A 16,747-nucleotide genomic window follows, 5' to 3' on the forward strand; every position below is an offset into this window, starting at 1 on the left:
CTTTGGTAGCCCAAGGAGCCCAAGTCTAGCTGGCACTCATGTGGCATTGCCATGTCGCTTGCCAAACTGGATAATTTTGAAATTCAAAAACTTCACTTTCTATTATACTAAACCCTACCATCCTCTCACTCTCACGTCTCCTCAACCTCAACCTCCTTGTCTTTCACTCTCTTCCATTTCTCAATCTCTTTCTCTCTCTTAAGATCTTCTCCTCCGGTGGTCGTTTTGATGATAGAGAGCAACCGAGATCTCTCTTAATAAACTTATTTGTATTTTTTGTATAAGTTGTCCTTGCAATGGTTGAAACTGAGAAGAGGATGTCAAGAATCAAAGCATGGGAGGAGAGTGAAAAAAAAAACAAAGATGAGAACAATGAGCTAGTTGTCATTTACATCTCTAAAGATGAAGATGAAGATGATATAATAAGAAAATTGTTTTTGTCATTTCTCGACTCTGTCATTATTTTTTTAGTTTGGCAGAGAGAATATAGATTTTCTTCTGTTATTTTTATCTGTATTAAAGAAGAAAATTTATAGTGTCATTAGAAATGGAACTCTCCCCTTTGTTTTATTGTGTTTTCATATTGACCAAGCATTTATTTTTCATTTCAGGCATTGATCACTAATTTCATATTTCGCTATTCCATTGATTTTAAACAATGGATTTAGCTATTCCATTGATTTAGAACAATGGATTTACCCAAGTGAATAAATGGACAAAGTTGATGTCTCTTTGTTCATGCGTTAGGAAGTATTTTGTATTTTCTATACAACTTGAGATCGAGACTATCATGATTTTGGGCCATCCATGTTTGTCTGCTGAGATTAGCTTAATATGCTGAAGAAAATAAAGAGTGGAGATCAAATAACACTCCATTTGCTAAGAAAATCTAAAGCAAAGAAAATCATTTTGTCTTCCCTCTGATTGGCCTTTGAGATATGTAATTATAGATCTTTTGAATCCGCAACACAATCGACAGATATTGATTTTGATGAATAAACAGATCAGCCATGCATATGACTTTGCTTAAGATCATCACCTTAAAACCAAAAAATGGCGTGAGTCCTTGATCTTTGTTTCCTTTGCACATAAACATGAAGTGTGTTCTTAATTGCATTTCAGCTTTTAAATAAATTTATTTATTTCACTAATTTTAAACAATGAACTTAGATGTTCAACTGGTTCAAAACAACGAATTTAGATATTCCACTTATTCAAACAAATGGATTTAGTTGTTGTTCCACTGGTTCATCACCATGATCGTCAATAATTAAAATGATTTGACGAACAAAACAAGTCAAAATCATCAAGGAAACCACTAAAGCAGTAGTACTAGTACTTGATGAATCCTAGTAACTACATCCCCAATGAATCTCATGATATTGGTGTTGCAGAGTTGTCAAGTTTGCTGCAGTCTTCACCATTATGTCTTTTTAGGAGCATAAATAGCAGCAGGGCTTCTACTCTTCTTCATGTTTTTGGTCATGGGTTTGGCATGAGCTTTTTGTTAATGATATTACCACTAAGTCAGTGGACAAGTTCCTTGAAATTGAAGACATCGGGTTTTATCACGTAAGCTCTGACAGTGAGGGAAAGAGAGAAGAGATAGAGAAAGAGAGACCGTGAGGATGAAGGGGAGGGGAGAGAGAGTGAGTATTTGTGTAAAATTTTCAAAATTCAAAAATTGTCCACATATGTAGGGGTCACCATTTGACCCGCAGCCTAGGCCCGGCCCGAGTCCAACTTAGGCATGAAATTACATTGGGCCTTGGCAGCCCGATCGTATGCCTCGGACGAGCCTAGGCTCCATTTCTGGGGCCGGACTCAGCCCGAAGCCTAACACCTCTAGCCAACTTTGGACTGGCCAGAGCCCAAAGCTCGGCTTGAGCCCAGCCAATAGCACCATACATTATTTTATATATATATATATATATATAATATTATATGTATATATTATATATATTATACATAGCCGGCTCTTTGGGAAGGCCAGACAGGCAGTTGCCTAGAGCCTCTCATAGAGGAGGGGCCTCACTTTTTATTAAGTTGTATAGTTTTTTAGGTGTGTACAGACAGTATAGTGTATTTACCAATTGAATAATTGATACAACAAAAAAAATCCTAATATATTGCTATTTAAGAAAATAAGCCCATTAGCCAAAACACAAAATGACACGCCATCACATATATAAAAATTAAAAAGCATAATTTATTGATCTAGAACTTTGATTGATGTGTAACAAATCAAATCCGAACCGTACAAGTGAGGGTCATAATTGTAAAATAAGAATTAAAGAATTGAAAGAACACCAGTAAAGACCAAAGAGTAAGCAAACCTGTTCCGCACTTCCGCTGTTCTCGTCTTATTGAAAAAGGGTTTTGAGAGAGTCAGAGATTGAAAGAGAAGGGAAGCCTCCGGTGACCAATAAATCACCTATTATATATTTCTATTCTTTTGGGCCTTTTGGCACACTTAATTAGAAATTGGTAAATTGTTATTTGTTTCTCTAAACCCTAATTTCCTTTTTCTTTTTTTTTTGTTAGGTTTGTGTGTCATTGGGAAATCATGACAGGTAAAAGAAAATTCGAATCGGGAAGTTCGAAGAGGAAGAAGAAAGAAAGACAAGATAAACTCACACAATCTCTCACGGGATCTATGAATAGGTATGTAAAACCTATAAATATGCTGTCGAATTTAACTGAGAGTACGACTACTGGTGAAAGTTTTCCTGAGAATGTGATTGTGAATGATGAAAATTTGAACTCCGAGACAATTTTGCACACCAAAAGGCTAGAAGAGTATCAACCTTTTCTTCTTAGATTTAGTTTAGCGTTTTATGATTTCATTTGATGTAATAAATTTATAAGCTTGAATTGCTTAATTTATTGGATATTGGTGATAATTTATGTGTTTTCAAGAACTAATTATATTGCATTTTGGATTAATTAGATATGATGGATTTCATATTTATAAAAAGAAAAATATTTTGGGAGATGAGGGCCTCATTTTCTTAACTTGTCTAGGGCCTCCAAAATGCTAGAGACGGCCCTGATATTATATAAAATATATGTACATATATATATTCCGTCTCACATGAGGGATCCCGCATCCGCTTTAACTTGCGGGACATCCTTTTCCATTCGTTAGATCAATCAAATGGTTACAAATCACCACTACCCTTTAAGGCTTTAAACGTTTTTTTGACCCAGAAAAATAGCAAACTCGATTTTTATCTTTCTCCTTCATCAATCTACAGCTAAATATGAAGACCTGATTTCTTTCTTTCTCCTTCGTCGATCTACAACAAAATATGAAGACCCGATTTCGAATTTCTATCTTTTTCTTTCGTCGATCTACACCATCTTGTGTGTATGGACTCGAATGACCAAAGCAATGACAATCTTCATCAAAACCAGACCCAAATGATCGAAGCAAGGCAGAGTCGACTTACATCTTCGTCAATTTACACCATCTTCATCTTGAGACCCTTTTGTTAGGAATTATTCATCGATTTACATCGTCTGTTTGAGGTGGTGAGGGGTTCTTCGTTCAACGGCAGAGTCTGATTTGTTATGTGCAGTGTTAGGGATTTTGGGCTTCTTTGAGTGATGGAATTTTGAGTATTTTTGCTATTATGAAAATCTTCCTAGTTTAGGGATTTTATGATTTTTGACAATTTTTCTATTAGTTTTTTGTGCGATTGGATTGTGAGTGGGGGGCAGATATTCTTGCAGTTGAATCAGAAAAGTATGATTTTCATGTGATTGTAAGATATCCATAAGAATAGGACTCATTTTTGTTCTTTGATCTATTATTCTTTGCCTGAGTTGTGGAATTGCTTTGCTTTGTTGATATTTCCATGTGATTGGATTGCTGGTATTGCTTTGTGCAGAGTTAAGGACAATCACTAACACCATCAAGAACAATAATTTTGTTTATCAAAAAACATATCAAGAACAACAATTTCTCAATTTGGTTTCACTCTTTGAATCTGAACAGAGATCTTTACTACAAGAATAAGCTGGCGACTAAGAAAAAGACTCGAACTACACAAACAGAGCTCCATAATTCCCAATTTGACAATTGCTATATGACAGATACATCAACCACTATCTGGAATTATATAGATGTTGAAAAGGCTCATGTGTCTTCTAAACAACTCAATTTCTTGATCATATGACCAAGCAGACATCAATATATGAAAACAACCTCTGAAAATAACACTATTGATAATAACAAATTAAAGTAACTAAAACCACAAGTACACAAGTAGTAGTAACTAAATGCAACATAATGTCATAATAACAAGTCCAACAAATTTTCCATGTTCAATACCATTGATACAGACATAAGGGAAGTCCCCTGAGACTTATCTCAACATTCTTTTATATTTTCTGAGAAGCAAAATTCACAGCTCAAGTATGGGATCTTAAATAGCTGTCAAACCATCATCAATCCATTAGGACTTGGAGTTCATGTCTTCCTACAATAAAAGAAACCAAGTTCACCTTATCAATCATTACAACAAATAAATATAAATAAAGAATTCAAGGCATGCATTATAATTTATTGAAAACTCACCCATTATGTAGCATTGGACAATTCCTTTTATCATGTGATTGTCCTGCTAGCCCGCAGCCATTGCAACGTCTAGGGTTATTCTTCACGGACATTTCTTTACCTCCCTTTAACCTCTTTCCACAACCTTGTCCGGCTCTTGATAAACAGGCTCTGAAAGAGCAACACTTGGAATAGATTGTTGTCCATCACTTAAGGACATGGACTTGATCTTGTTGTGAACAGACTCAAACAATTCTATTGCCAATTCACAAGTCTCGCGACTCACAAAAGCATCATCAATTATATTTGATGCAAGTTTATGTAAGGTATTGTGATATACAACTAGTGAAGCATCACAATTGACTCTCTCACCCGCAACATTAAATGGACTCAATGATTTTGCAGCCTTAGTCCATCTACGTAACATATACACATCCAGCAATGGTTTTGCCAATTGAATCCTACTAAACGTAGCCAATATATGCCGACAAACAATGCCACAAGACTCAAATTTCTTGTAACTACAACTCATGTAATTCGTAGCTTTATCCTCTATTACTTTACGTACCCTTCCATCACCTCTCTCATCTCTATGAACATGATACATGCATTTATCTATAATATCATGGTCAACTGCTACAATGTAAGCCATGCTTTGGTACAATTCTTCTTGAAATTTATAAAATATGCTCTGTGTGTATAACTCACTTGTTTTCTTCTCTATTGGGCACATCGTTTTAAGGATAGGGTGCTCGTTGACATCTTTATGATCAAGAGCTAACTCTTGATGTCGTTGGTGTTTCAATGCTCGAGTAAATCTCACCACAAAATCCATCAAAGTGTTTTTCTTAGACACAAATTTTTTGAAAAATGAGTGACAACCTTCCACTCGTTGACTACTGGACATGCCTACAAGAAAATAAGCAAGAATTCCATCAATAAAGCCAGCAGAGAATGTTCACATGCAATAAGTAGAAAAGCAAATCATTATACCTGCAGAGAATGTTCCATTAACATAAGCAGGAATCCACTTATGTCGAATATCGTACAACCCTTTCAACCACTCATTGCCAGAAAAACCACTGTGCTGAATCACCCTAGACCATGCCACTTCAAATTCATCTGGACTCTCAGACTCCCATATGCATTTATGGAACTCCGTGTAGTGTTCTTTCCACTTTATTGCATCTAACTTCTCTGAAAACTTGCTCAAGATATGCCACATACAATATCTATGCACAGTGTGGGGAAATAACTCACCAATAGCTCTAGTCATAGCGGGATCTTGATCAGTTATAATCATTTTCGGAGCACCTGCTGGCATAGCGGCCAATAATTGTTGCAAAAGCCTTAAGAAAGATTCTGTTGTTTCGTCACTTAAAAATGCACATGCTAAGAGTATGGTACGCCCATGATGATTCACTCCAACAAATGGTGCAAATATCATACTATAACGATTGGTGTTATAAGTGGTGTCAAAAACCACAACATCCCCAAACGCAGCATATGCTCTTCTGCATCCTGAATCAGCCCAAAAACAATGAGTGACCTTGCTTTCAACATCCATTTTAAAGGTGAAAAAGAATTCAGGATTCTTGTCCTTTTCTGCCTGAAAATACTCATATAACATTTGAGCATCATGTCCTGCATACGACTTCACTTCGTCTCGTCGAGCATTGTAAAAATCTTTCTCGATGCACCCAATATTTTCTATACCTCCAGCTTGTACCTCCAAAATACTAATTTGTTGATGTATGGGGATATTCGCAGCAGCAAATTGTTGTGTTAGTGCCTTTTTTGCATTTGACATGGAACGATGAGACCGTAACATATGCACCTTCCTTGGTGTTGTAAGTATATGATTATGGATCGCATGAAATTGGGTAACAACAAAAACTGGCTTAGAAGTTGACTTCACAACAATCATCTTTGCCTTACATCCTTCTCTAGTTAAACCACGTTTCCTAATACAATTAGATTTTGAACTTCCTTCTTCCCGAATCCCTTCTTTGAAGCAAACGAATTCCCTTCTAATAAATTCATTAGATTTGTTCCTCTTCGTAGAAGACAATCGAACACTAAAACCAGCCTCCCTAGCATATTCATTGTAATAGTTTTGAGATTCGTCAAATGATTCGAACTCTTGTCCAACTTTTGGAATTTTTTCGCACACTACATTAGGAACATAAGTCTGCATATTCGATGAGGAAGAACCTACATCTCCTTGTGATACATCAACAAATTCAGAATCCATGACCATGTATAAATGTGAAATGCAGCTACCTCTGTTTAAAAAAATTTATATCAGAGGACCTAGAGCTGTAGATAAGTGCTGTGTGAAAATCAAATGTGGAGATAAAAAACCAACAATAGGAACAAGGGAAGACAACAAATGAAACCTTGAAACACAACAACATTGATAACCCCCAAGATGGCAACAAACAAGATTCCATAATGTACCTGGATATGTTGTTGCGAAACTTGCTGTTGTAGAACGGCAGATCGAGAGTGAGAGAGACAGCCGCTTGAGTGAGAGAGACAAGCAGATCAGATGGGCTTTGGGCAGATCGAGAGTGAGAGAGACGGCCGCTTGAGTGAGAGAGACTGGCAGATCGAGAGTGAGAGAGACGATGGGTTAGGGGATAAACATAAAAGCTTATATGGACCGTAAGATTGATCTAACGGTAGAAAATTGTGTCCCGCAAATAACTGAGCAACGGGATCCCTCATGTGAGACGGATTGTATATATATATATAGATAGTGCACTGCCTGTGCACTGTCTCTCTATTATACATACAGGCAGTGCATTGTCTGTATATGTCGATTATATATATAGACAGTGCAATATATATAATTTATATGGATGGCAAAAAAAATCGATCCGAGCACTATCCGCAGGGTATCCGATCCGTGTAAAACTCGAAAACCGATCCTATAGGTTTTGGAAATGGTTTTGGTTTTGGTTTTGGTTTTCAAACCCGTCATGGTTTAGGGTCGGGTTTGGTTTTTGATGCCGGGTTTAGGGTATCCGAACCGTTTAATAAAAAGATCCATTATAGTAATAATATTATAAATCATCTATAAAGGTATACTATTAGGATACTAAATTATAACATGATAAAACATATTAAAACGTATATATTTATAGAAACATACTAATAAACCTATAAATTAGACTCATTTGAATTATAAAATCATAATTAATATAAATCATACTCAATATTAATTTATATTAACATAATCATCAAAGAAAAAAATAAAAATATTAAAAGTTAAATGGTAAACGGGTACCCGATGGTAAACGGTTCCGGGTTTGGAAATTTAAATGGTTTTGGAACGATTTTGGTATAGAATATCTTAAATGGAAACGGTTTTGATATTTCCTAATTGAGAGGGTACCCGACCCGTTGCCTTCGCTATACATATACATACACACATATATATATATATATATCACAACTGCAAATCTATTATGTATATAGACCATGCAGCTGATATATGATATATAATACATATATAAATATTAAATAGTCAAAGTCGGGTCAGACTCGTCCCAAAGGCCCGACTCGAGCTTGGGCCTCATTTTGATGGCCAAACCCTGGCCGGCTTGAAACCCGATGCCGACCCCTACACATATGATTGTTGACATGGGCATGCCGCATGGGATTGGACTGCCTGGGCTACTACCTAGCGGTATTGTTGTCCTAAAATATATATACACATAAATCAGATACAATATTAATTATAATTTATACTTTTATTCACACTTGCAACCCTTTTAAGTTTTAACTAGTTTAACTAGTTAAAATAAATTCTAAATCATAAATATTTGCTTCTTCCTCGTCCCCCAATTTATAATTTTAAAAATAAGTGTTCTGATTCTTCTGAATGATGTCGAAATTCCCCATAAAAATCGACCAAAAAAAATGAACAAAAAGAAGAGGAAGAGATGAACAAAAATTAGACAAAATTTCAAAGAATTCACTGCACATACATAAACACTGACAAGTATAACCAAAGAATCAAGATTGGTTTGTTGTAGTTCCATGTCCATGTGAATTCTTTCGCTCTTGCTCTTGTACGTGTTGTTTCTGTTCATGTTCTGTTTCTTGACTTTCTTCTTTAATCTCTTGTTGGGTCTGCTCCACCGGAGCCTCCTCAGCAGCAGCACCACCACCACCATCAGCTGCCGCTCTTCGGGCCAGGGTAGGATTCAAGTCAACCCTCCCTTCAATGCAAGAGGAGCAATTTCGCTCTAGCCAGCCCTCAAAATCGTACTCTCCATGACCGAAAACTGGGCGACCCGAACAGAGCCTTCCAATCATACCCGCTATGACTCCGAGTATTGTGATTACGGCAAGAACAGCAATTAAGGGTCCAACCGACCCGCGACCCGTATGGGCTGTGTAGGCAGATTGCTGGGAGACGTCAGTCGGCAGCGGCTGTAGTTGGTCTACGGGTGAAGACATGTAGAATCAGTCCAATTTGTGTGTATATATGTGGGTCTTGTTGAGGGTTTTTGATGGGTTTGATGGACTTTTGGGGTATTGGGAGGTGTTTGGGGAGTGAGAAAATTAACAGGTGTTGCTAGAAACTTGTATTTGAATTTCATAAGCTGGTTTTAATGACCAACTCAAAAATGGGTTTTAATCAAAAAAAAATTTTAAAAAAAAAGGAAAAAAGTCAGTGAGATTTTGTGTGGTGTGATTAGCGAGGAAAAGTTTAGGACTCGAAGAAAATGCAACTGTGTTGAAAGGTATGAAAATTCAAATTATTTGGGTGATAACCTAATGTTGAATCTTTTTGAGGTGAAACCGTATAAAGTTAGAAGAAGGTCGTGAGTATGATAGTTATTGAAAACCATACATTTGTTACTATGTGTTGGTATCCTATCCGGATGAGAACCCTTACCCTATTTAAATTTTAATAGTTTAAACTTTAAACATTAGGAACATTTGATAAAATTAGAAGGATGCAAAGATTTCATTTGGTAGCTACATGTTAAATGTGTTTTTCAAGCATTTAGGTTTAAGTTTTCTTAATGATCTTGAAATGTGTTTACTTGGGTGAAGATCATTTTCATGGTTGATGATCCAACCATTCACCCCTCTTTCTTCTATTCTTTTTTCCTACTTTTATTACTGAGTATTGACAGAAAATGATATATCACAGCACCCATCAAAAAAAACTAAACTGTATAGATGGCATAACAGAAGAGGCAAAGTCATTAATCATTTTAAAGTTGTTTTGTAGGCACTGGATAGGAACGCTTTCTATGAACAAAAGGTCAAAAAGCTAAACCATTCAAGTGGAGGGGAAAAAAAAAAAAAAAAAAGCTTAAAAAATTTGTCTACAGCCACTATCTAAGCCAAACAGAGTATATATATCTCTGAGACTCTCAGTGATGTTGCTCATTATGATAATGATAGTTCATCAAACAATATATATATGTATGTATGTATGTATATCTTGGCAGATCCAACTGTATTAAAAGATGGCATGTTTGGGGAGAAGACAGAGATGTGTTAATGGTGGGATTTGTAGAAAGATATCATGATAAGGCATCTATACAGCTTTTCTTTATCATCCTTTATTGAATCCAAGCACTCCTTGTCGGCTTCTTTTTTTGAATCTAAGTGCTTTCTCAAATCTCAAAAGTAGACCTTTTCATTTATTTATCATATCATCTTCCCAGTTTCAAAGTGTAAAGAAAACAAATCATAAAATTACAATGCAACAAGTCCTTCAGTATTTGTGGGGTTTTGGATTCTCAAAATACTGAGAAAACCAGAGCAAAGTGCACTAAAACCTGGTATCTAATAGACTATCATAAAATGGCATCATGCCCTGCATTCAGATATGTGATTAAACAATGATGCGGAGGAAGAGGATTTTCACAAACATAAGGTACAGAAGTTCCATACATAGGCACTAACCCAGATTTACATTACTTTAGTTAGTTTACAGACCCACATTTCTTCCTAATTTGACCATCTTTCCCTGTAAGTATCCCAACATTACCAAGCCTCATCATTGATGCTGCAAAATCGCTGGCGAAAAGATACGGGTACATGCTATATGACTGGACTAGTGCAGCAGTATTTGGATCCCCCATCAAGGCTTGATCAGATCCAAGAACTCCTCTGTTGTTCACAAGGCTAGTGTAGTACAAATTGTCAAACCTGTAAACACTTGTAGAGTCGAGAGGAGCAAGATTGCTGTTCGATGAATCTTCCTTAGGACACATGCTTTGCAGGTTTGTGAGGGCTGAAGTCTCAAGTGTAGGGTCAGGCTGGCCACTTTCCTTAAAGTTGAAAAGCCTCCCCTTGAAGGTGAAGCATTGAGCAAATCCAATGGTATGTGCACCTATGATAGACAATAAGTAACTTTGTAACTATGCACAAAATATATAATTGGAAATTGGAACTTAAGATTTGGGGTGATGAATTCACGCTGAGATTAAATCTATTGCATTATGTTTTTCCTAACAACTGAGCAAGAGTACAACACTATGTTCTAGTAGAATATGCATGCACCAACTCAATATATATACTGTAGATGACATGGTTTTCAAAAAATTGAATTTCAACTAGGGCATCAAATTCAATCTACAACAAAATCATAATAAAAAAATTATAGTTTACTATAAAAGCATCTTAGCTAAAGTACAAATACTCCGGAAAATCTGCCCTATGACTCGAGAAATAGAATTGAGTAGAAAGAGTGACTACGAAGAACCTGAGAGGACTACAACATCCTTCATGTCAAGACCCTTGGAAGTGAACTTTGCAGTGATGTTCTCTAGAGGCTCAATAGGAGACGGCAATTGGTCATTAGCTGCCTTCTCACTTGCAGTTACTCCATCTCGTCGGCCTAAGGGAATGGGCCAGGAAGGCCCTCCTGACTGAACAGGGAAATAGAGGGGAGAGAAGGAAGATAATTTAGAAAACATTTGATAGAACAAAAGGTTGCCAGGTGTTTTACGTACCAAAACAACAGCTTCTTTTGCAGCTAGAGTCAATATATCAGTACACGAAACAGTTAATGGACAAGCTTTTTCAACATCAGTTTTGATGCTGTCAATGACTTCATATCCTCGTGCCGAGTTACGGTTGGGGAAAGCATTCTTCTCCCCCTTGAAGCCATTTGAGTCATCAAGAAGTATGGAAGCATCGCAACCCTATACCAGAGGAAATTGCTGTAAGACCCTCTAGTTAACTGCTCTCCACTAATGCAAAGTTTAGTGAACAATGATCAGCATTATTCAACAAGAATCATCGTCAATAACAATTGTCAACAATCAGCGATGTTCAATAATAAATATCTTAATTCTCCTTAAGCTCCCAGTAGTTAGCATCTAGGGCTATAGCATAGTCAGTATAACCAAAAAGGTTACCAAAAATAAAACATTTTTCTGCAGAACAAAAGCAGATGATAACAAATACAAGTTTGTTAAACTAATAAACTATCTATATCACATCATAATTAGCAGTAATAAAGTATCTATATCACATAATATTAGGTTTCTACCAAGTGATAACAAGATGGGATTGAAACATATAGAAAATGCCATATTACATGAGCTGGGATTCCAGCATCAGGGTAGGGTGTGTTTATGGGTGTTACGCTTGTCTAAAACTTAGGACGAGGGGACCCAGCATAATATTCTAAAATATTCAAAGCATAAAAAAAATGTTCTTGTTATCTAGCTTATCCAACAATCATCTTCAGTATCTAAAAAGGGTGCCCTGGACCTAACTTTATATACCTAGGTTTCAACCCAAAAGACTAACCTAATAGGATATTGCCCAACCAATACAGGTCTCATGTGAGATCAACACACTCAATATTAGTGACCCTTTTAGGGACACATGCCATGTCAGAATGTCAGATAGAGATCTTATACCCTGTCAAAGTATATTCCGTAGATTTTTGTTTTCTCTTGCCTTCTTGGAATTAAGAGTAACATAAGGAGACATGAAACTGATTGTGAGAAGAAAGGAAGCAGAATTCAAAGAAATCACGTCTTTTGGCTTAGTTGTTGACAACCTTGGGGTTTATATTCCAATAAGTATGACAGCAGTTTGCACTGTGAAAATTCAGAATCTAGACAAAAAAAATATGACAGATTGAGAAGTAATACATTCACGAAACAATCATGAAAGTGTAACCGGAGAAGGGAGGCAGCCATCCTGTTGTCATTCTTGAAAGCTGCCCAAACACCATACTTAACAATCATAGGCAAATGGGGGCACGATTTATCATAGAAACTGTAATCAAGCTGGCTGTAATCAAGCTGGTTATAAGGGTATGGAAAAGGAGCAACACAGCAAAACAAAGACAATACTAAAAAAAAAGGAGTGACAGAGTATGATAAGGTTTTGGGATCCATAGCTTGACTATATGAACAAGTTATAATTCAGAGCTAATCATGATGACCGCTGCTGGGCCTTGGGTGATTTATAAGCAAAGGCAGGGGAAGATCAGAATGGGCTCATTGGCTAAGCTCAGAAAGTGGGAAAACCACCATGGCCGCTTAAGCCTAATTGCCACTCATGGGTCCATAAATTAGCAGTAATTCAGAAGTGGCAGGCACCTTATGACATCATCCATTAACCTATCGTGATTTACTTTTTACAGATAATTAAGGAAAAGGAACATTACTGACATAAACTAATGCCTTCTGTATCAAAATGTCAAAATTGAAAAGTAATAGTCTTTAAAGCAACTATACATAGTCTAATTCTTGATACATTTGATCAAGGCTTCCTCAAAAAACTTTTTGCATTTAATAACATGATGGTTTTGGACAGCTTTTTGTTGAACACTTTCACACACTTTGCTAGAATATAATTTGAGTGGAAACTGAAAGACAATGAACCAAACTATAATTTCAGATAATATAGTTGCTGTCCACTTACTTTCAGAAATAATTTCTTATGCTTTTCTCGCAATGTGATAGCTATGTAAGAAAAGAAGTGTCACTAATGAAGGAACCAATAAACTTACCCTATTGATGCACTTACATTTGAACTTGAAGACTTGAAAGTACATTAACCAATATGGAGTGTACAGATGGACAGCCAATAGCATCATAAAATAGTCTTATAAAGCTATAAGCAATGAGAATTACATTCCACATAAAATAGACAAACGATAGAATGCATTAAATTAAGCAAGATTGATACAGGCTAGCTCATGATTGGCCTTTCATATATCAGTTTGATCATCACCAATATTGAAATGCTGAATTAAATATGACATTTCAAGAATATATACTCAATTAGTCTTTGGAATCATGTCTAAGTCCAGAGTCAACAGGTTCTAGAGCTTAATATCAGTAGTTTCTATTGCAGTCATAACCCAAGAATGTCTTCCTACTTCCCTGGGAGATTAGGTTGTTGAAGAAAATGCACCATTTTGATAGTATATTGGGAGAGTACTGATTTGCAATAAACTTTGAAAAAATATTCCAAATTCTAACATCCATTAAGATAATTCTATACCAAGTGCTTTAAATTATTTTATTTCACAAGTGAGGATGATTAACTGATTAAGGATTGAAAAATGATTCACGTGCTCAAAGACTGTATAGACCATGACTAGGATCTCACGATAAGATGGCATTCAAATGACTTCTAAGCAGGTCAACTTGCAAAAGATAAGGCACAGAGATAATTTACAAAGTTTCATCAAGTATTATAGTGGAGATACAAGTGTAACTTTAAGTCAGGCTGATTAAAGATATTTCTACCAGCACTATCCATAGTATAATATAGTAGCACTTTGTAGTGCAGCCATTTTTAGGAAAAAAAATATTTTCAGATAATGGTAAGAAGAGCTGCACTACTTATTCGTTATAATAACCAAATAAATCTAACTAAAAGGTAAACAACAACAGCGCACAAGAGTCCCGCGATGCGTCTCAACGTTTATTAGTAACTTACGGAAGTTCCTATCAACTTATTTTTTTTTGGTAATTGAAGTTTCTATCAACCACGAAGCTTAAGAAGAATACGGAATTTAAGTATGAACATAAAAGAAAATTCATATCAATCATACAAGTTTTGTGCAGATATATCCATTAGATCACATGAATAGTATAATTGCGGGCTTTTTATGATTCTGTGATACCAGAGGAGAATGTACATGATGAACGCAGAACATACATCCTCATGGATTAGTGAACAGCGAAACCATGGAGACTATTGTACTCATATGAGTTTTCTCAATTAATATAAGAAATAATAGATGCATATTTTAGTCTCATGCTTGACTAGATTTCATTCAAAAGGCATTCATAGATTGGTAAAAGTTTGTATAGATAGAAAAAAGTTGCAAGCTGACTACTCGTGCAGTCCCAAGGCTCAAAAAAAAATCTCAATCATGCAAAAGATTAAGAAGAAACTAAAATGGGCAGTCTAGAGGAGTTGTGGGAACATAAAATCAACATCATACCACAAGCCTGATGCCTGCCAGAACCCGAATCATCAGGTGTCGCAATCCAGCCCACCTTGATCCACACGCACCACCCTAAGCCCGACGCCTGTCTGAAGTAACATTGATAGGCATCCAAATCCAATACACCCACTCAGATGCGAACCCTCGTCCACACGCGACGCCACCATGGCTGTGGCCAGTCGAAAATTCCATAGTCTAATTTCACACACAGGGAGTCGAAGTTCAAACACTCCAAACTTGGTGGACATGCAAAGATCGTGCTCCGAGTACCAATTTAAAGCTTGAAAAAACAAATCAGACACTACGAATAAAAAATTTATGCAGACCCAAATTGAAATTGGATCAAATCAAATCCATTACAGGAATGTTTTCTTTAATGCTTGTACACAATCCACAGGCAACAAGTACTGACCAGTTTCAGAAGGATTGTATCCAAATTTTCTCGCCAGGAACTGGAAATTTCTGCGGTCAATTCAGCAGGTGTAGGGCCAACTATTACGAAGAAATCTCTATTGTTTCAAACTTTCAATGACTGGAAAGCTGTTTGCCTGTTTCGTAACTTTCGTTCGCCCTCCATAGAAGTCCTGTGATTATGGGCCTAGCCTCAAACTAACATTGGCAAACTCTTATGAGCTAACACCCAACCGGCCAACTCCTCTCAGCTCTCACATTATGAAATAAATGGGCCCGGCCCACTTGATCAAAGTTCAGGGTTTTGTCAGCCTCACTGTAACATTGCCTGTCCATAGTCCATATATATATATATATATATAAGATTCAGGTAATGGTAACCACCTAACGTCCTGAGCTCACACATAGTGCTTGTGTTCTCTTGCATCCTCCTCTTATTTCAAAACTTGGTGCTAGTCTTCTTGGGTTTTGCCAAGAATACTGATATATGGAAAGCCAATAAGCCATTGAGTACATTTATAATGCAAAGCTGGTAAGGACTGGACTGGGATATTGTGATATGTTAGGCTAGCAAAATGGTCCTAATCTCTCTATGTAAACAGCATTTACATGGAGAGATTAGACCCATGACAGTCCATTGGGCTGATTTTATTCCCACAAGTGTGCTAGAAACTGAAATGCAAAATGTTCTTTCTTTCCTCTAATAAAAAGTGCCTTAAAAAACACAAAACAGAGAGATTACAACAATAAAGCAACTGAACGTTTATCGACTATGTAGGAAAATTCCAATCTTGACAAGATATTCCTGCAAAAAATTCACTAAAATATGACCATCAAGACAAAAAAAAAAGGACACATAACAGACTATGATCTTGATTACTAAAACAGATTGTACAGTAACAACGAGGACGGTGTCAAGCCTGAATCACCAATAACTCGCAAATCATGTCAATCGAGCGAACACATGGTATTTCCATGTACGGACTTGGTAGGAATTGAATCTATAACCTCCTAAGAGGAAAGACTCTCACCTAACCAGTTAGACTATGAATAATATTCCTTATAGAAAGAGCTTACCTTTCAATCATTTTCACACCAAACGATGCATACCATGTATATTTAAAATGTGGACCTATCAACGTGGGGTCTCCTTCATAATTCATATCGTCTACAAGATTCTTCTCTCTATTATTTTGCTTGTGAGGGTGACTGTTTTGTCATGCACCTCCATGTAAGGATTACAATTGATTGTGTTTTTTTAAGTGGGATATGATATGACTTGATTAGGTTGAAAGAAAAGAAAAAATGTTTGG

At 36.4% G+C, this 16,747-nt stretch overlaps 3 protein-coding genes across 3 annotated transcripts; all 3 read right to left on the reverse strand.

Moving 5' to 3' along the window:
- Positions 1 to 4,688: 4,688 nt before the first annotated feature.
- On the reverse strand, positions 4,689 to 6,821 carry LOC120009305 (protein FAR1-RELATED SEQUENCE 5-like). Its single transcript, XM_038859844.1, has 2 exons — positions 5,555 to 6,821; positions 4,689 to 5,470 (listed from the first exon to the last, which is right to left on the reverse strand). Exons 1-2 carry the CDS (start codon positions 6,819 to 6,821, stop codon positions 4,689 to 4,691), a joined length of 2,049 nt encoding a protein of 682 aa, XP_038715772.1.
- A 1,763-nt stretch (positions 6,822 to 8,584) lies between these two features.
- Positions 8,585 to 9,031, reverse strand: LOC120009314. Its single transcript, XM_038859854.1, has one exon. It carries the CDS (start codon positions 9,029 to 9,031, stop codon positions 8,585 to 8,587), a length of 447 nt encoding a protein of 148 aa, XP_038715782.1.
- A 1,346-nt stretch (positions 9,032 to 10,377) lies between these two features.
- Positions 10,378 to 13,971, reverse strand: LOC120005644 (peroxidase 10). Its single transcript, XM_038855409.1, has 4 exons — positions 12,706 to 13,971; positions 11,551 to 11,742; positions 11,301 to 11,466; positions 10,378 to 10,928 (listed from the first exon to the last, which is right to left on the reverse strand). The coding sequence occupies exons 1-4, from the start codon at positions 12,952 to 12,954 to the stop codon at positions 10,519 to 10,521; spliced, it is 1,017 nt and encodes a 338-aa protein (XP_038711337.1). The 5' UTR covers positions 12,955 to 13,971; the 3' UTR covers positions 10,378 to 10,518.
- Positions 13,972 to 16,747: the final 2,776 nt, after the last annotated feature.

The sequence above is a fragment of the Tripterygium wilfordii genome, chromosome 2 (assembly GCF_013401445.1).
Source record: "Tripterygium wilfordii isolate XIE 37 chromosome 2, ASM1340144v1, whole genome shotgun sequence".
Classification (NCBI taxonomy): Eukaryota; Viridiplantae; Streptophyta; class Magnoliopsida; order Celastrales; family Celastraceae; genus Tripterygium; species Tripterygium wilfordii.